General features: G+C 45.0%; 1 protein-coding gene across 2 annotated transcripts in view; it reads right to left on the reverse strand.

Annotated features, from left to right (window-relative positions):
• Nucleotides 1-21,593, reverse strand: part of LOC112240947 (thrombospondin type-1 domain-containing protein 4) — an 81,654-nt gene that overhangs the window by 56,652 nt on the left and 3,409 nt on the right. The window contains exons 3-4 of one of the 2 annotated variants that reach the window (XM_042307875.1): nt 15,447-16,090; nt 14,246-15,062 (exon numbers count right to left, since the gene is read on the reverse strand). In XM_042307875.1, the coding sequence (XP_042163809.1) occupies nt 14,246-15,062; nt 15,447-16,090 (1,461 nt within the window). The remainder of the gene's footprint in view (nt 1-14,245; nt 15,063-15,446; nt 16,091-21,593) is intronic. The other variant, XM_042307881.1, reaches the window with a different exon arrangement.

Raw genomic sequence — 21,593 nt, forward strand, 5'->3', positions numbered from 1 at the left:
AAAGATACAAGTCACTGTAGTTCTATAGACTGGTGAAAGATACAAGTCAGTGTAGTTCTATAGACTGGTGAAAGATACAAGTCACTGTAGTTCTATAGACTGGTGAAAGATACAAGTCACTGTAGTTCTATAGAGTGGTGAAAGATACAAGTCACTGTAGTTCTATAGAGTGGTGAAAGATACAAGTCACTGTAGTTCTATAGAGTGGTGAAAGATACAAGTCACTGTAGTTCTATAGAGTGGTGAAAGATACAAGTCACTGTAGTTCTATAGACTGGTGAAAGATACAAGTCACTGTAGTTCTATAGCCTGGTGAAAGATACAAGTCACTGTAGTTCTATAGCCTGGTGAAAGATACAAGTCACTGTAGTTCTATAGAGTGGTGAAAGATACAAGTCACTGTAGTTCTATAGAGTGGTGAAAGATACAAGTCACTGTAGTTCTATAGAGTGGTGAAAGATACAAGTCACTGTAGTTCTATAGACTGGTGAAAGATACAAGTAACTGTAGTTCTATAGACTGGTGAAAGATACAAGTCAGTGTAGTTCTATAGACTGGTGAAAGATACAAGTCAGTGTAGTGCTATATACTGGTGAAAGATACAAGTCAGTGTAGTTCTATAGACTGGTGAAAGATACAAGTCAGTGTAGTTCTATAGACTGGTGAAAGATACAAGTCACTATAGTTCTATAGACTGGTGAAAGATACAAGTCACTGTAGTTCTATAGACTGGTGAAAGATACAAGTCACTGTAGTTCTATAGACTGGTGAAAGATACAAGTCACTGTAGTTCTATAGACTGGTGAAAGATACAAGTCACTGTAGTTCTATAGACTGGTGAAAGATACAAGTCACTGTAGTTCTATAGACTGGTGAAAGATACAAGTCACTGTAGTTCTATAGACTGGTGAAAGATACAAGTCACTGTAGTTCTATAGACTGGTAAAAGACAGAGAGAGTGAAGACCAATATAGTAGAGCAGTTAAAGTCTGAGGTATGTTTTATTACTGGGGGAGGAGAAAGGGGGAGAAGGAGTGAGAAGGGTAAAGGGGAGAGAGTAATAGCTACTGAATAGACCTGTGAGAGAGCCATAGAATATTGTTGTAGGCCAGTGAAAGTTATAGGTGTGCTGTGCTTTAGGGCTGGGTAAAGGGGGAGGATAGGGGGAGGATAGGGGGAGGATAGGGGGTCTGTAATGAATAGGTAGAAGAAAGAGAGAAGGAAAGAGAGAGTGGATGCATGGCAGTAGTTGTGTGAGCAAATGAAAGACAGAGGGAGTAAGTTACAGTAAGCTAAGTCACAGGAGGGGAGGAGGGAGTTACAGGTGTGTTTTACTGGAGGGGAGGAAGGAGTTACAGGTGTGTTTTACTGGAGGGGGGAGGGAGTTACAGGTGAGTTTTACTGGAGGGGAGGAGGGAGTTACAGGTGTGTTTTACTGGAGGGGAGGAGGGAGTTACAGGTGTGTTTTACTGGAGGGGAGGAGGGAGTTACAGGTGTGTTTTACTGGCGGGGAGGAGGGAGTTACAGGTGTGTTCTACTGGAGGGGAGGAGGGTGTGTTTTACTGGAGGGGAGGAGGGAGTTACAGGTGTGTTTTACTGGAGGGTAGGAGAGAGGAGGGGAAAGGGGGGTGAGGGTAGTGATGGGGAGGGGGAGAAGGAGGGAGGGGGAGAAGGGAGGGGATGGGTGAGAAATAGGATGGAGGGGGAGGAGGGGAGTTGAGGGGGGAGAAGGAGGGAGGAGGGGACAAAGGGTGAGAAGGAGAAGGAGGGGAGGGTCTGTCTGTCTGTAATGAATAGGGCCATTAGTGAGAGGGAAATCAACCAGGGTCTCCCTCCCCAAGGCCCAGGGGCTTTGTACTACTGAGGTCTACTCTTACTGCCACACCAGTGGAGGCTGCTGAGGGGAGGACGGCTCATAGGAATGGCTGGAATGGAGTCAATGGAATAGAATGGTACTATTCCATTGAGTACATTCCAGCCATTACTATGAGCCGTCCTCCCTTCAACATCCTCCGCCGTGCCACACAGTACAGAGGACAGAGAGGATGCCCACACTGACAGACCAATCAACTGCACTTCTACAAACACAGACAGAAAAACACTATTGGAATGCCCATAAACAGCAAAACATAGAAGTTCTGTAAACACACAAACGCTAAGTCTTGAGCACACAGAACATTCCACTGTGAAAGCTATTGTTGACCACACAAACACACACACCCTCACGGGTGTGCCCTAGTTAACTCCTTAGGGGAACAGACATTCTTGGGAACCTTCCTCTGCAGCTGTTTCCACACGGATCATCTAGGTGACGGAACAGGGATTGCCCACCTGGGAATGGCCCCTAGTCCTCTCAGCCTGTCCAGGGCCTCACATCACTAAACAGCTGTACATATCAACTCAAGAACACACAGAAACAGACAAAGATACACACAAACAACTCACACACTTCCAGGTGGGATTATGTGTAATCTGTTGGTCAGCTTCCTAACTGAACAACAGTTCAGACTTGTATTCTGACCTGGCTAATGATAAAGCATGTTTTCCAGCCTGTAGCATTGACCTATAACCCTGAGATATGAACATGGATGTAGACTCCAACGACACCAGTCAGTCAGTCTCCAGCCATAGGAGTCTCCAGCCATGTCTCAGAGTTAGCCTTGACCCAGGAGGAAGCCGAGCCTCCATGTGATAAACACTACAATATACTCTCATACATCACTGCACAGGAAGCCAGCTGTCTGTCTGTCCACCACCTCCCAAGATGGACGATCCACGTTATCAGGTCATCACATTGAAACAGATGTACACTGAGACATACTCCTTGGGTCTGTTCACTAGAAGGACAGAGTCAAATGAGAAATGAACATGTTCTACTTCTCTGAACACTTCATAAACACACACAGGAGTTTGGATGCAGCACTGGGTCACAAGGACACCGCTGCCCCTGGAGCTATTTGGAAGGGACCCCGAAGAAAACAAACTTAGTCAGTATGGATAGCATGGCTGATAATAATTACACACACACTCCACTCGACAAAGTGTGTGTGTGTGTGTGTGTGTGTGTGTGTGTCCTACCCAGCACATCTGGGTCTGTTTGGGACTTCATAACAACTCTAAACAATAATAATTTTGTCATTGCTGAACTTTTCAGAGAACAATACTGCTGTTATCTTAGCCAAGACTTTGGGAGAGAGGGCAGGATACGTCTCTCTCAACATCCATCTCTGTTGTGCGTGAGACCAATACCATGATAATACTATATGCTCTGGCTGTTCAGACAGTACATAACCATTTTGTAGAGTAATTGTTGCTTCAACTACACCATATGATACATTTGACAGTACTTGGATCATGCTGTAAATCAGGGTGGATGAAGTGGCCTCCAGAAACTGACCTAAGATCAGTAGTTTAGCAAGGGTAAGCTGATCCCCAGATCTGTGCCTAGCAGCAACTTCTACCAGCAGTGTAACTCAAGCGGTACTTATCTTAGACCATACAGTAAACTGGACTGCTCTTAATATTGATCCTGTGATAAAGCTGTCATACATCTCTCATTATAGCACTGACTGTTATAGATGCAGTCGTATAGTATATTATATACATGGCTAGAAGTATGTGGACACCTGCTCGTCGAACATCTCATTCCCAAAATCATGGGCCTTATTATGGAGTTGGTCCGCCCTTTGCTGCTATAACAGCCTCCACTCTTCTGGGAAGGCTTTCCACTAGATGTTGGAACATTGCTTCAGGGACTTGCTTCCATTCAGCCACAAGAGCATTAGCGAGGTTGGGTACTGATGTCGGCGTTCCAATTCATCCCAAATGTGTTCAATGGGGTTGAGGTCAGGCCTCTGTGCAGGCCAGTCAAGTTCTTCTACACCGATCTCGACAAAGCATTTCTGGGGCCTCCCGAGTTGCACAGCGGTCTCTGGCACTGCATCGCAGTGCTAGAGGCGTCACTACAGACCCGGCTTCGATCACATGCTGTGACGCAGTCAGCTGCGACCAGGAGACTCATGAGGCAGTGCACAATTGGCCCATCATTTGGCCGGCCCGGGGATGTCCTTGTCCCATCGCGCTCTAGCAACTCCTTGTGGCGGGCCGGGTGCCTGCACGCTGACTCGTTTTGCCAGTTGTACGGTGTTTCCTCAAACACATTGGTGCAGCTGGGTTCCGGGTTAAGCCAGCAGTGTGTCAAGAAGCAAAGCAGTGCAGCTTGGCAGGGTCGTGTTTCGGTGGATGCAAGGTTCTCGACCTTCGCCTCTCCCAAGTCCGTACGGGAGGTGCAGCGATGGGACAAGACTGTAACTACCAATTGGACACCATAAAATTGGGAAGAAAAAGGGGTAAAAATTACAAAAAATATATATATAATAATAAAATAAAAAATATAAAATGTCATTGAATGCTGTAGTGTTAAGATTACCCTTCACTGGAACTAAGGGGCCTGAACCATGAAAAACAGCAACAGAACATTATTCCTCCTCCATCAAAGTTGACACTAAGCATTCAGGTAGGTAGCGTTCTCCTAGACTCGTCCGTCAGACTGCCAGATGGTGAAGTGTGATTCCTCACTCGAGAGAACGCATTTCCACTGCTCCAGAGCCCAATGGCGGCAAGCTTTATACCACACCAGCGGACGCTTGGCATTGTGCATGGTGATCTTTCATTATGCTCCAGACAAACAGCTCTTGTGCTGACATTGTTTCCAGAGGCAGTTTGGAACTAGGTAGTGAGTGTTGCAACCGAGGACATATGATTTTTACGTGCTACGCGCTTCAGCACTCGGCGGTCCCGTTCTGTGAGCTTGTGTGGCCTACCACTTCGCGGCTGAGCCGCTGTTGCTCCTAGACATTTCCACTTCACAATAACAGCACTTACAGTTGACTGGGGCAGCTCTAGCAGGGCAAACATTTGAAGAACTGACTTGTTGGATAGGTGGCATCCTATGATGGTGCCACATTGAAAGTCATTGAGCTCTTCAATAAGAGCCATTCTACTGCCAAAGTTTGTCTACAATGTTTGTCTATGGAGATTGCATGGTGATGTGCTTGATTTTATACATAACGGGCATGGCTGACATAGCAGAATCCACTAATTTGAAGGGGTGTCCACATACTTTTAGTGTATATTAGATACAGTAGATAAGGCCTAGGTGCTTGTTGTGTGGAGGCATGCTCCTTTGACACTGAGTAAATATTGACTCTAGAGTAGATGTGGGAAAGAGAGCAAGGGAAGAATGAAAGAGAGAGAAGACAGAGAGGGGGAGTGTGTGAGAGAAAAGAAGAGGTGTAGTCTTTCTTAATAGTTCCTTTCACTCAGTCTGGTCAAAGTGTACTCCTCTCGCTTTTCTCTCCTTCAGTCAGTTTCTCTCCACATTTCACAATTTCCTCTCCTCTCTTTCTCTCTCATCCTAAAACCTCTGCTCTTCTTACACATGCACACACTCTCTCTTTCCGCTTGTGTACCTTTCCATGAATCCTTCTCTTCTTCCTCTGTCACATACTTCCCTTTCTCTTCCTGCTGTCTCTCTCTCTCTCCATCTATCTCTCTCTCCATCTATCTCTGTCTCTCTCTCTCCATGTATCTCTGTCTCTCTCTCTCCATCTATCTCTGTCTCTCAATTCATTTTTTTTTTCAATTCAAGGGCTTTATTGGCATGGGAAACATGTGTTAACATTGCCAAAGCAAGTGAGGTAGATAATATATAAAGTGAATATATAAAGTGAAATAAACAATACAAATTAACAGTAAACATTACACATACAGAAGTTTCAAAACAATAAAGACATTACAAATGTCATATTATATATATACATACTTAACAATGTACAAATGGTAAAGGACGCAAGATAAAATAAATAAGCATAAATATGGGTTGTATTTACAATGGTGTGTGTTCTTCACTGGTTGCCCTTTTCTCATGGCAACAGGTCACAAATCTTGCTGCTGTGATCCTCTCCAACTATCTCTGTCTCTCTCTCTTTGTATGTCTCTGTCTCTCTCTCTCCATCTATCTCTCTCTCTCCATGTATCTCTGTCTCTCTCTCTCCATCTATCTCTGTCTCTCTCTCTCTCCATGTATCTCTCTCTCTCTCTCCATCTATCTCTGTCTCTCTCTCTCTCTCCATGTATCTCTGTCTCTCTCTCTCCATGTATCTCTGTCTCTCTCTCTCCATCTATCTCTGTCTCTCTCTCTCCATCTATCTCTGTCTCTCTCTCTCTCCATGTATCTCTGTCTCTCTCTCTCTCCATGTATCTCTGTCTCTCTCTCTCCATGTATCTCTGTCTCTCTCTCTCCATCTCTCTCTCTCTCTCTCTCTCCATGTATCTCTGTCTCTCTCTCTCTCCATGTATCTCTGTCTCTCTCTCTCCATGTATCTCTGTCTCTCTCTCTCCATGTATCTCTGTCTCTCTCTCTCCATCTAGCTCTCTCTCCATCTATCTCTGTCTCTCTCTCTCTCCATGTATCTCTGTCTCTCTCTCTCCATCTATCTTTCTCTCCATGTATCTCTGTCTGTCTCTCTCTCTCCATCTATCTCTCTCTCTCTCTCTCCATCTATCTCTCTCTCTCTCTCTCCATGTATCTCTGTCTCTCCATCTCTCTCCATCTATCTCTGTCTCCCTCTCTCCATCTATCTCTGTCTCCCTCTCTTCATCTATCTCTGTCTCTCTGTCTCTTATCTCTCCGCTTCTCTCTCTCTTTGTATGTCTCTGTCTCTCTCTATCCCTCTGTATGTCTCTGTATCTCTTACACTCTCTCTCTCTCTCGCTCTGCCTCTAGCTATATTCCCCATTAACCCCAGTAACTTTCTGGCCCCTATCTCTGACCTACACTCATAGAAAAAAAGGGCTATCTAGAACCTAAAAGGATTCTTCGGCTGTCCCATAGGAGAACCATTTTGATTAACCCTTTTTGGTTCCAGGTAGAACCTTTTTGGTTCAAGGTAGAACATTTTTGGTTCCAGGTAGAACATTTTTGGTTCCAGGTAGAATCCTTTTGGGTTCCATTTCCATACAAAACAAATCTAAGAGTGTATTGCATTTCTCTACCCACTCTCTTTCTTTCAGCACCTCTATCTCTTTCTCTACCTCTGTGATCATTCTCTATCTCTTTCTCTACCTCTGTGATCATTCTCTATCTCTCAACCTCTGTGATCATTCTCTATCTCTTTCTCTACCTCTGTGATCACGCTCTATCTATCTACCTCTCTATCTCTCTATCTCTCTGTGAGTGCTCCATCTCTCTCTCTACCTCTATATCTATCTCTACCTCTCTGTGACCTCTCTTGCTCTCTCAGGTCTCTCTCCCTCTCCCGGTGTTTGCTATGCCCTTCTCTCCCCATCTCCCCTCCTCCCTCCCTCTGCATACAGATTTCTATACACAATACCTTCTTTCACTACTACTTAAATGAGTCACTCCCCCCTCCTCTACTTTTCTCCTCTCCCTCCTTCCTCTATCCCTCTCTCAGTTCCCCCATTGCTTCTATGCAACAGAGTAAACACATGTACACACACATGATCGGGCTTAAACATAGAATGTTGTGACACATTCACATAGTACACCCACACAAATATGTAGCCTGGTGAGTGAACCATCACAGGACTGTTGTTAATGCCACTGGTACACATGTTTAACACTAGGAGAGTGTGGGTGGCCAACCAAACACCAACCAGGGGTTCCCCCTTATAATACAATACACACACACACACACACACACACACACACACACACAGAAACACGCACACACACAAACACAAGAAACACGCAAACACAAACACAAGAAACACACACACAACTCCTCTCTGACAGTTAAAATCACACAGGACAAAAATCCATCATGATTATGTCATATTGACTGTAGAATGAGATGTGGCTGGATCAGACAGTGATGTCATACATTCCAAGGTTCCTCGGGAAGTATGTCCACACTAGGAGCCAGATGGACCTCCTCCCGGTAAATAGAACTCCATGGATTTGACTGGGACTGAGTGAAACAACATGAACCGTTGGCTCCAGGGAACACTTCCTGGTCTCTTTTATGACATTCTAGAGTCAAATCCCATCCAAAGATTGTTAACCCATCTGGTACTATGGGACTGTACCACACACTACAGATACAGGTCACAGTCATATCCCCCACCCCCCACACACCAACACACTACAGATACAGGTCACAGTCATATCCCTCACCCCACACACACACCAACACACTACAGATACAGGTCACAACCATATCCCCCACACACCAACACACTACAGATACCGGTCACAGCCATATCCCCCACCCCACACACACCAACACACTACAGATACAGGTCACAGTCATATCCCCCACCCCACACACACCAACACACTACAGATAAAGGTCACAGTCATATTCCCCACCCCACACACACCAACACACTACAGATACAGGTCACAGCCATATCCACCACCCCACACACACCAACACACTACAGATACAGGTCACAGCCATATCCCCCACCCCATACACACCAACACACTACAGATACAGGTCACAGCCATATCCCCAACCCACACACACCAACACACTACAGATACAGGTCACAGCCATATCCCCACCCCACACACACCAACACACTACAGATACAGGTCACAGCCATATCACCCACCCCACACACACACTACAGATACAGGTCACAGCCATATCCCCAACCCCACACACACACACTACAGATACAGGTCACAGCCATATCCCCACCCCACACACATCAACACACTACAGATACAGGTCACAGTCATATCCCCCACCCCACACACACCAACACACTACAGATACAGGTCACAGCCATATCCCCCACCCCACACACATCAACACACTACAGATACAGGTCACAGCCATATCCCCCACCCCACACACACCAACACACTACAGATACAGGTCACAGCCATATCCCCCACCCCAAACACACGCTACAGATACAGGTCACAGCCATTTCCCCCACCCCACACCCAACACACTACAGATACAGGTCACAGCCATATCCCCACCCCACACACATCAACACACTACAGATACAGGTCACAGTCATATCCCCACCCCACACACACCAACACACTACAGATACAGGTCACAGTCATATCCCCACCCCACACACATCAACACACTACAGATACAGGTCACAGCCATATCCCCCACCCCACACACACCAACACACTACAGATACAGGTCACAGCCATATCCCCCACCCCAAACACACGCTACAGATACAGGTCACAGCCATTTCCCCACCCCCCACCCCACACACACCAACACACTACAGATACAGGTCACAGCCATATCCCCACCCCACACACACCAACACACTACAGATACAGGTCACAGCCATATCCCCCACCCCACACACACCAACACACTACAGATACAGGTCACAGCCATATCCCCCACCCCACACACACACCAACACACTACAAATACAGGTCACAGCCATATCCCCACCCCAGACACATCAACACACTACAGATACAGGTCACAGTCATATCCCCCACCCCACACACACCAACACACTACAAATACAGGTCACAGCCATATCCCCACCCCACACACAACACACTACAGATACAGGTCACAGCCATATCCCCCACCCCACACACACCAACACACTACAGATACAGGTCACAGCCATATCCCCCACCCCACACACACACTACAGATACAGGTCACAGCCATATCACCCACCCCAGACACATCAACACACTACAGATACAGGTCACAGTCATATCCCCACCCCACACACATCAACACACTACAGATACAGGTCACAGTCATATCCCCCACCCCACACACACCAACACACTACAGATACAGATCACAGCCATATCACCCACCCCACACACACACTACAGATACAGGTCACAGCCATATCCCCCACCCCACACACACACACACTACAGATACAGGTCACAGCCATATCACCCACCCCAGACACATCAACACACTACAGATACAGGTCACAGCCATATCCCCCCCCCACCCCACACACACAAACACTACAGATACAGGTCACAGTCATATCCCCCACCCCACACACACCAACAGACTACAGATACAGATCACAGCCATATCACCCACCCCCCACACACACACTACAGACACAGGTCACAGCCATATCCCCCACCCCACACACACACAACACACTACAGATACAGGTCACAGCCATATCCCCCACCCCACACACACAACACACTACAGATACAGGTCACAGCCATATCCCCCACCCCACACACACCAACACATTACAGATACAGGTCACAGCCATATCCCCACCCCACACACACACAACACATTACAGATACAGGTCACAGCCATATCCCCCACCCCACACACACACCAACACACTACAGATACAGGTCACAGCCATATCACCCACCTCACACAACACACTACAGATACAGATCACAACCATATCCCCCACCCACACACACAACACAGACAGATACAGGTCACAGTCATATCCCCCACCCCACACACACCAACACACTACAGATACAGGTCACAGTCATATCCCCCACCCCACACACACACCAACACACTACAGATACAGGTCACAGCCATATCACCCACCCGAAACACACACACTACAGATACAGGTCACAACCATATCACCCACCCCACACACACACTACAGAAACAGGTCACTGCCATATCCCCCACCCCACACACACCAACACACTACAGATACAGGTCACAACCATATCACCCACCCCACACACACACTACAGATACAGGTCACAGCCATATCCCCCACCCCACACACATCAACACACTACAGATACAGGTCACAGTCATTTCCCCCACCCCACACACATCAACACACTACAGATACAGGTCACAGCCATATCCCCCACCCCACACACACACTACAGATACAGGTCACAGTCATATCCCCCACCCCACACACATCAACACACTACAGATACAGGTCACAGTCATATCCCCCACCCCACACACATCAACACACTACAGATACAGGTCACAGTCATATCCCACCCCACACACACACTACAGATACAGGTCACAGTCATATCCCCCACCCCACACACATCAACACACTACAGATACAGGTCACAGCCATATCCCCCACCCCACACACACCAACACACTACAGATACAGGTCACAGCCATATCCCCCACCCCACACACACCAACACACTACAGATACAGGTCACAACCATATCCACCACCCCACACACACACTACAGATACAGGTCACAGTCATATCCCCACCCCACACACACACTACAGATACAGGTCACAACCATATCCACCACCCCACACACATCAACACACTACAGATACAGGTCACAGCCATATCCCCCACCCCACACACATCAACACACTACAGATACAGGTCACAGCCATATCCCCCACCCCACACACATCAACACACTACAGATACAGGTCACAGCCATATCCCCCACCCCCACACACACCAACACACTACAGATACAGGTCACAGTCATATCCCCCACCCCACACACACCAGCACACTACAGATACAGGTCACAGCCATATCCCCCACCCCACACACACACTACAGACACAGGTCACAGCCATATCCCCCACCCCACACACCAACACACTACAGATACAGGTCACAGCCATATCCCCCACCCCACACACACCAACACGCTACAGATACAGGTCACAGCCATATCCCCCACCCCACACACACCAACACACTACAGATACAGGTCACAGCCATATCCCCCACCCCCCACACCAACACGCTACAGATACAGGTCACAGCCATATCCCCACCCCACACACACCAACACACTACAGATACAGGTCACAGCCATATCCCCCACCCCCACCCCCACCCCACACACACCAACACACTACAGCTACTATACAGAGAGGAATCCAGTCGATAACACTACAATCGCAAGACCTGCAAGCCCACAAGGCCAGATCTGGCGTTACACACACGCACACACACACGCACACACACATGTACCACACGCACACACACACACAGCTTGTATAAGCGTGAAGGATATTCCAATCATAACAGTAAAAGCCCAGAGAGTACAAGCAGCCAGACAGTTTCCATATGACTGCCCATACACAACTTACTACTGTACAGCCAGCCATACCTAACTAGGAACCAGCTCCTAGTTAATACTGGTGTTACTAACTCTACACTCATACAGGAACCAGCTCCTAGTTAATACTGGTGTTACTAACTCTACACTCATACAGGAACCAGCTCCTAGTTAATACTGGTGTTACTAACTCTACACTCATACAGGAACCACCTCCTAGTTAACTACTGGTGTTACTAACTCTACACTCATACAGGAACCAGCTCCTAGTTAACTACTGGTGTTACTAACTCTACACTCATACAGGAACCAGCTCCTAGTTAACTACTGGTGTTACTAACTCTACACTCATACAGGAACCAGCTCCTAGTTAATACTGGTGTTACTAACTCTACACTCATACAGGAACCAGCTCCTAGTTAATACTGGTGTTACTAACTCTACACTCATACAGGAACCAGCTCCTAGTTAATACTGGTGTTACTAACTCTACACTCATACAGGAACCAGCTCCTAGTTAACGACTGGTGTTACTAACTCTACACTCATACAGGAACCAACTCCTAGTTAATACTGGTGTTACTAACTCTACACTCATACAGGAACCAACTCCTAGTTAATACTGGTGTTACTAACTCTACACTCATACAGGAACCAGCTCCTAGTTAATACTGGTGTTACTAACTCTACACTCATACAGGAACTAACTCCTAGTTAATACTGGTGTTACTAACTCTACACTCATACAGGAACCACCTCCTAGTTAACTACTGGTGTTACTAACTCTACACTCATACAGGAACCACCTCCTAGTTAACTACTGGTGTTACTAACTCTACACTCATACAGGAACCAGCTCCTAGTTAACTACTGGTGTTACTAACTCTACACTCATACAGGAACCAGCTCCTAACTGGTGTTACTAACTCTACACTCATACAGGAACCAGCTCCTAGTTAACTACTGGTGTTACTAACTCTACACTCATACAGGAACCAGCTCCTAGTTAACTACTGGTGTTACTAACTCTACACTCATACAGGAACCAGCTCCTAGTTAACTACTGGTGTTACTAACTCTACACTCATACAGGAACCAGCTCCTAGTTAACTACTGGTGTTACTAACTCTACACTCATACAGGAACCAGCTCCTAGTTAACTACTGGTGTTACTAACTCTACACTCATACAGGAACCAGCTCCTAGTTAATACTGGTGTTACTAACTCTACACTCATACAGGAACCAGCTCCTAGTTAACTACTGGTGTTACTAACTCTACACTCATACAGGAACCAGCTCCTAGTTAATACTGGTGTTACTAACTCTACACTCATACAGGAACCAGCTCCTAGTTAACTACTGGTGTTACTAACTCTACACTCATACAGGAACCAGCTCCTAGTTAATACTGGTGTTACTAACTCTACACTCATACAGGAACCAGCTCCTAGTTAACTACTGGTGTTACTAACTCTACACTCATACAGGAACCAGCTCCTAGTTAACTACTGGTGTTACTAACTCTACACTCATACAGGAACCAGCTCCTAGTTAACTACTGGTGTTACTAACTCTACACTCATACAGGAACCAGCTCCTAGTTAATACTGGTGTTACTAACTCTACACTCATACAGGAACCAGCTCCTAGTTAACTAATGGTGTTACTAACTCTACACTCATACAGGAACCAGCTCCTAGTTAATACTGGTGTTACTAACTCTACACTCATACAGGAACCAGCTCCTAGTTAACTACTGGTGTTACTAACTCTACACTCATACAGGAACCAGCTCCTAGTTAACTACTGGTGTTACTAACTCTACACTCATACAGGAACCAGCACCTAGTTAACTACTGGTATACTAACTCTACACTCATACAGGAACCACCTCCTAGTTAACTACTGGTGTTACTAACTCTACACTCATACAGGAACCAGCTCCTAGTTAATACTGGTGTTACTAACTCTACACTCATACAGGAACCAGCTCCTAGTTAATACTGGTGTTACTAACTCTACACTCATACAGGAACCAGCTCCTAGTTAACTACTGGCGTTACTAACTCTACACTCATACAGGAACCATCACCTAGTTAACTACTGGTATACTAACTCTTCACTCCAACCACTGAGGCATTTCAAGACCCAAGGCATCTGCTCTTACCTGTGAGAAGCACCGACGATACTCATTCTCTGCTCCCGAACACCTGTAGTTCTGGGGGGGTAATCTCTGTCCCCCTGTCTCCCTCTCGGCCAGGGGGTGGTGGTGCTGCTGTTGTTGCAGGGGGTAGATGTTGGGTTGGAGGGGTCTAGGGTGAGGGGATTGGAGCTGAGGGTTGAACCCATCTCTCTCTCTGTGCTCGGGGGAGGAGCGGTGGAGAGGGGGTGAGTAGGGGTGAGAGAGAGGGGGGGGGTAGGAGTGAGGCAGAGGGGGGAGGGGAGGAGGGGCGCGTCTATCAATGATTCTGTCGTGGTTGGGCTGGAAGGGAGATGGCCTGTGTGAGTGAGGGAGGGTCGAGGGCACTCTCTCTCTTTCTCTCCCTCTCTCCCTCCCTCGCTCCGCAGCATCTTGTCTCTGTCTGTCCGTCTGTCTTTGAGTGTCCGTGTCCCTCTGTACATTCCTTTCTGGTTTAGCTATGGTTGTCATTATTAATGCCTTAGCGACAGGTGACTCCGTACTCTCCCCCTCTGTCTTCCTCTCCTCCTCTCTCCTCTCATGCTCCCTCTCTCCCCTATTCAGTTTGTGGTTCTTGCCTCCCTCCCTCTCCTTCTCTCCCCTCCTCTTCTCTTCTCCTTCTCCGGGTCTGTCCATTTGGTCAATGTTAACAACAGTTCCCTCCTGCCCCTCGGTCTCTAGTACCAGGGTTGCTATGGTAGCATTGCCGTGCTCAGTGTGGCGGGCCTGCCGGTTTTGCCGGTGTAATGGCAGAGAGAAGGGAACCCTGCCGTAACCAAACTGACCCGGACGGATAGAAGAGGACCTGAGAGAGAGAGAGAGGGGGGGGGGGTTAGACAGGGAAATATTACACATGATGACAGAACTCTTATCTGCTCTTATATTGATTGACATTCTCCACAACTGGAGCCAACAGCTTACAGCCTACAGTGAGAGTTAGAGGCAGAGCACAGGAGAGTGAGAGCCCTAAGGAGTCTCTCTGTATGGAGGTCATGATATTGAGCAGAACTAGTGATCTAATGGCACAGCAACTCACACTCCCATGACTCACATCAACCGAATGACTCAACTCATACTACTAACGCCTTAACGACAACGTCTTAACATTTACATGACGTCTAAAACAACATTTACACAACATCTACAGTAAACAGTTTCCTTGCCAACACGACCATCCAATCATACTCACCTACTAGCAGGCAGAGCCCCCCTATTGGGCAACACTGACCTTCTGCTGCCACTTCCTCTCGCCCTCCCTGTTCCACGATTGGCTGGCTGGCGGGCGGCATGTGCTGGTTGGCTGTAGCTGGATGGGGGGGCAGGAAATGAGGGGGAACGATAAACAGAACCTGGCTCCTGATTGGGTGATGAGAATTCCGGGCGATAGAGGGGAGACGTGGGATTGGAGGACTGCGCTGGCACAGCTCCTGCCCCTCCTCCTATAGGAGTGTCCCGATAGAGAGACAGTCCTGGGTTCTGATTGGATGATGGGAGTGAGGGGGGATAGAAGGGGTCTGGCTGTCTCTCTGTCCCTCCCCCACCGTACTGGGATTGCTGGTTCCTAGAGTAATGAGGGGGGTAGAAGGGGCGGATGGCGGAGATGACAGAGCCATGGTTGGGACCCCCGGCCCTCCCTGGGAGGAACGATGAACCCCCCCAGTTTGGAAGAGAGTGGGAGAGGGGAGGAGTTAGAGAACGGGGAGGGGCTTCACACTTTCTGGTTCTCTGTGACACGCCCACTCCACAACTCTGAGAACATCCTGACCACTCCTCCCAGGCAGACCACACCCCGTCCGGACTATTGTCCACCTGCCGGGATCTTCTGCCCGTCGCCTGGAACACGAACACACACACAAGAACACATCAGACATATGATCAACCAGCCAGGTCACCTGTGATACAAGTCAGTACTAGACATCCATCCATGTCTGAGGACGTCGGGAGATGATGTGGGAACCAGCCATTAGGGGCAACAGTGAGCGCTGTTACATTCAAGGGTGTTGCTAGGGTGTTGTGGACGGGGATAGTGGATGGGCGTTTGCCTCTGATGCAAAAGGTTGCATGTTGAAATCCAGTGATAGAAAGTTGTTTTTTAAGTTTTTGTTTTAAGCCTATCCCAAACCTTAACCATTCAGAGTTCATGCCTAACCTTAAGATGTCTGAGTTAATTCATAAACTTAACCCTAACCTTAAAAATGCAGAGTTAATGCCTAAAGAAGCACAAAATTGGTTTGAGGAAAAACAAAAAGAATTGGAGGTACTTATTCAAGAACGATCAAGTGTAATGTTTTACAAGAATAAAGTGAATTGGATGGAAAATGGTGAAAAATGCACAAGTGTTTTCTTGAAACTTTATCATAGAAATGTTACGAAAAAGAATTTACAGAAACTCGTTACAAATTATGGAGTCATCCATGATTCACCAAATTATATTTTGAAAGCAAAATATTTTAAGCATAATGTTTTCTTTTCAGTCTCCTCCATTTCCACTGAATGATGTTAACTGTAAAGATTTATTTCCTAATAATAATAATGTAAAATTAACACATTTACAGAAAGACCTGTGTGAAGGCCAACTTAATTAAGAGGAACCTTTTGAGGCAATTAAATATTTTCAGCCTGGAAAAACACCATGGCTTGATGGTATACCAGTAGAGGTATATCATATCTTTTTTGATGTCCTCAAAGATCCATTATTAGCATGTTTTAATTACTCCATTATTAGCATATTTTACATTTGTAGACGTTCAGGTACTCAACAAGAAGGTCTGATTTCATTACTACTAAAACAGCACCCTGGTGGTAAGTATAAAGATCCAGTCCATTTACAAAACTGGAGGCACCAAAAATCCTGGCGAAATGCATAGCACATAGAATAAAAAGGTTTTACCAGATATTGTTCATCCTGATCAGACAGGTTTGGATGATATATTGGAGATAATATATGACAATTACTTGAAACAATTGAACATTATGAAACAGCAAAGATACCAGGCCTGGTCTTCGTAGCAGATTTTGAAACGGCGTTTGATAAAGAATAACTAGAATGTATATATAAATGCCTGGATTACTTTAATTTCTGTGAATCTCTTATACAATGGGTTAAAGTTATGAAAAGCAACCCCAGATGTAAAATAATAAATAATGGTTACTTCTCAGAGAGTATTGAGCTTTTAAGAGGAGTAAAACAAGGCTGTCCGTTGTCTCCATATCTATTTATTATGTCCATTGAAATGCTAGCTATTAAATTAGATCCAACAAGAACATCAAGGAGTTAGAAATCCAGGGATAAAAACAGGTGTCAATGTACACTGATGCAAAAGGTTGCATGTTGAAGGTTGCAAGTTTTTTCTCAAGTCCGCAATCTGGATCCCTGCACAGTTTCAATGAAGATCTTGATCACTTTTCTAGCCTCTCTGGACTAAAACTTAATTATGACAAGTGTACCATATTACATATTGGATCGTTAAAAGACACAGAGTTTACACTATCTTGTAGTTTACCAATAAAATGGGCGGATGGTGAATTAGACATACTTCGTATTCACAACACAAAAATTATAATTCTATTTATGGAAAAATCACATTGATTAACTCTTTGGTCCTATCACAGTTTACTTTCTTACTAATGGCACTGCCTACTGCAGACAAGTAGTTTTTTAAATCATATGAGCAAAAAAATATTAAATTTTATTTGGAATACTAAGCAAGACAAAATTAAACGTGCCTATTTATATAATGAATATGAGTTTGGGGGGCTAAAAGTATTCAATATTAAATCTTTAAACTGCTCGCTAGAAGCTTTACTCAGACATAAGTTATATTAAAACATAAAATAGTTATCCAGCAGATTATTAAGAAAGGTTCATCCTTTATTCAAAAATGGTCCTTTTGCCTTTATACAGATTACAACTTTAATTTCCAAGAAGTTGTACATTTCTGTAATTGAAAATGACATTTTCTTTAAAGTATTGCCCTTTCTTAACTCTTTTGAGATAGGGGGCAGCATTTTCACTTTTGGATGAATAGCGTGCCCAGAGTGAACTGCATCTTACTCTGTCCCAGATGCTAATATATGCATATTTATATTAATATTGGATAGAAAACACTCTGAAGTTTCTAAAACTGTTTGAATAATGTCTGTGAGTATAACAGAACTAATTTCGCAGGCGAAAACCTGAGAAAAATCCAACCAGGAAGTGGGACTTCTGAGGTTTGTAGTTTTTTAAAGCTTGGCCTACCGAATACACATCGAGATATGGATAAAGTTGCACTTCCTACAGCTTCCACTAAATGTCAACCGTCTTTAGAAACTTGAATGAGGATTCTACTACTAGGACTGTAACGGAACTTTTCGAGTTTTTGTCTGGATGCCTGCGCCTCATGAAGATGGATTACTGGGCTGAACACGCTAACAACAAGTGGCTATTTTGGACATAAATTATGGACTTTATGGAACTTTATGGAACAAGTCAGTCATTTATTGTCGAACTGGGATTCCTGGGAGTGCCTTCTGATGAAGATCATCAAAGGTAAGTGAATATTTATGGTGTTATTTCCAGCTTCTGTTGACTCCAAAATGGCAGATATTCCTCTGGCTGTTTTGGGTTCTGAGCGCCGTTCTCAGATTATGCTTTTTCTGTAATTTTTGTAAATATATCTGACACAGCGGTTGCATTAAGGAGAAGTCTATTTTTAATTCTGTGAATAACAGTTATCTTTTATCAATGTTTATTATGAGTAATTCTGCAAAATCAACGGATGTTTTGGAATCAAAACATTACTGCACGTAACGCGCCAATGTAAACTGAGATTTTTGGATATAAATATGCACATATTGAACAAAGCATACATGTATTGTGTAACATGATGTCCTATGAGTGTCATCTGGTGAAGATCATCAAAGGTTAGTGATTAATTTTATCTCTATTTGTGTTTTTAGTGACTCCTATCTTTGGCTGGAAAAATGGCTGTGTTTTTTTGACTTGGCTATGACCTAACATAATCATATGTTGTGCTTTCGCTGTAAAGCATTTTTGAAATCGGACATGATGGGTAGATTAACAAGATATTTATCTCTCATTTGCTGTATTGGACTTGTTAATGTGTGAAAGTTACATATTTCAAAAAAAAAATTTTTTATTTCGCGCGCTGCCTTTTCAGCGGAATGTTGTCGAGGGTTAGAAAGGTCAAACAAGCCATACAAAGCTGGTTACAATTTCAGTTTTTCCTCCAGAAAAGGTAGAACAAATATTACAACAAATGTTATGGTTAAACTCAAATATACTGATGAATAAAAACACATTCTTTATGGATTTAAAAAAAAAAATGGAATTATATTTATGAATGATATTATGAATTAAAACGGTGGAGTTATGAGCAGGCATTCCCATATATTTTCAATAGCTGCTATTGAAAATATATGAGAATGTCTGCTCAATCCAAACTTACAACCAACTGATTGCAGCATTACCACACATATGGAGGAGGCAAGTGGGAAGGGGAGAAGGTAACAAACTTGTTTGCTTTCCATAAATTAAAGATACAAATTGGCTGAAAGGAATTGGCATAAATAGAAAATATACCTGTTTCATTTGAGGCCCAAAATGTTGACAGCTGCGCCATACAGGTAGTAAAATAAATGGGCAGAGATTTAGATGAACCGATTCCATGGCACATGGTTTATGAACTGGTACAAAAAACAACACTTCCAGTTTTTCAATTAAATTATTATATAAAATTATTGCCACCAAAAGAATGGTATATACAGTGGGGCAAAAAAGTATTTAGTCAGCCACCAATTGTGCATGTTCTCCCACTTAAAAAGATGAGAGAGGCCTGTAATTTTCATCATAGGTACACTTCAACTATGACAGACAAAAAAAAAAAAAAAAAAAATCCAGAAAATCACATTGTAGGATTTTTTAATGAATTTATTTGCAAATTATGGTGGAAAATAAGTATTTGGTCACCTACAAACAAGCAAGATTTCTGGCTCTCATAGACCTGTAACTTCTTCTTTAAGAGGCTCCTCTGTCCTCCACTCATTACCTGTATTAATGGCACCTGTTTCAACTTATCAGTATAAAAGACACCTGTCCACAACGTCAAACAGTCACACTCCACACTTTGCCCCACTGTATATGGGGCATACAACGCATACAACATTTTACAACATACAACAATCTCAGCTCTGTAGATTTTGCTGCGATGAGACAGAATCACTACATAATTTATTCTGGTATTGCCCCTATGTAGCTTGTTTCTGGTCACAGGTTCAGGAATGGTGAAGAAAATCACAACATTCATTTAAAATGAACCTTACAAATAGCAGTTTCGGGCGATTTTGAATAAATAAATAACATAATAATACTCAAAGGCTTTCATATTTAGCTCACAATCTGTGGATACTATAGAATTAGAAAGATTCAAAATGTATGTAAAACATCACAGCACAATTGAAATATATATGGCACATGGAAACCAAACGAGGATGATAGGTGGGATGGGCTGAGAGTGGCTGAGGGGTGGGATTAAAGAGCTGAGGTCTATGGTGATAGGTGGGATGGGCTGAGAGTGGCTGAGGGGTGGGATTAAAGAGCTGAGGTCTATGGTGATAGGTGGGATGGGCTGAGAGTGGCTGAGGGGTGGGATTAAAGAGCTGAGGTCTATGGTGATAGGTGGGATGGGCTGAGAGTGGCAGAGGGGTGGGATTAAAGAGCTGAGGTCTATGGTGATAGGTGGGATGGGCTGAGAATGGCTGAGGGGTGGGATTAAAGAGCTGAGGTCTATGGTGATAGGTGGGATGGGCTGAGAGTGGCTGAGGGGTGGGATTAAAGAGCTGAGGTCTATGGGATTGGGAAAGAGGGGTGGGATTAAAGAGCTGAGGTCTATGGTGATAGGTGGGATGGGCTGAGAGTGGCTGAGGGGTGGGATTAAAGAGCTGAGGTCTATGGTGATAGGTGGGATGGGCTGAAAGGGGTGGGATTAAAGAGCTGAGGTCTATGGTGATAGGTGGGATGGGCTGAGAGTGGCTGTGGGGTGGGATTAAAGGCTGAGGGGTGGGTGGGATGGGCTAAAGAGCTGAGGTCTATGGTGATAGGTGGGATGGGCTGAGAGTGGCTGAGGGTGGGATTAAAGAGCTGAGGTCTATGGTGATAGGTGGGATGGGCTGAGAGTGGCTGAGGGGTGGGATTAAAGAGCTGAGGTCTATGGTGATAGGTGGGATGGGCTGAGAGTGGCAGAGGGGTGGGATTAAAGAGCTGAGGTCTATGGTGATAGGTGGGATGGGCTGAGAATGGCTGAGGGGTGGGATTAAAGAGCTGGTGATAGGTGGG

This window comes from Oncorhynchus tshawytscha, linkage group LG03 (assembly GCF_018296145.1).
Source record: "Oncorhynchus tshawytscha isolate Ot180627B linkage group LG03, Otsh_v2.0, whole genome shotgun sequence".
Taxonomy (NCBI): domain Eukaryota; kingdom Metazoa; phylum Chordata; class Actinopteri; order Salmoniformes; family Salmonidae; genus Oncorhynchus; species Oncorhynchus tshawytscha.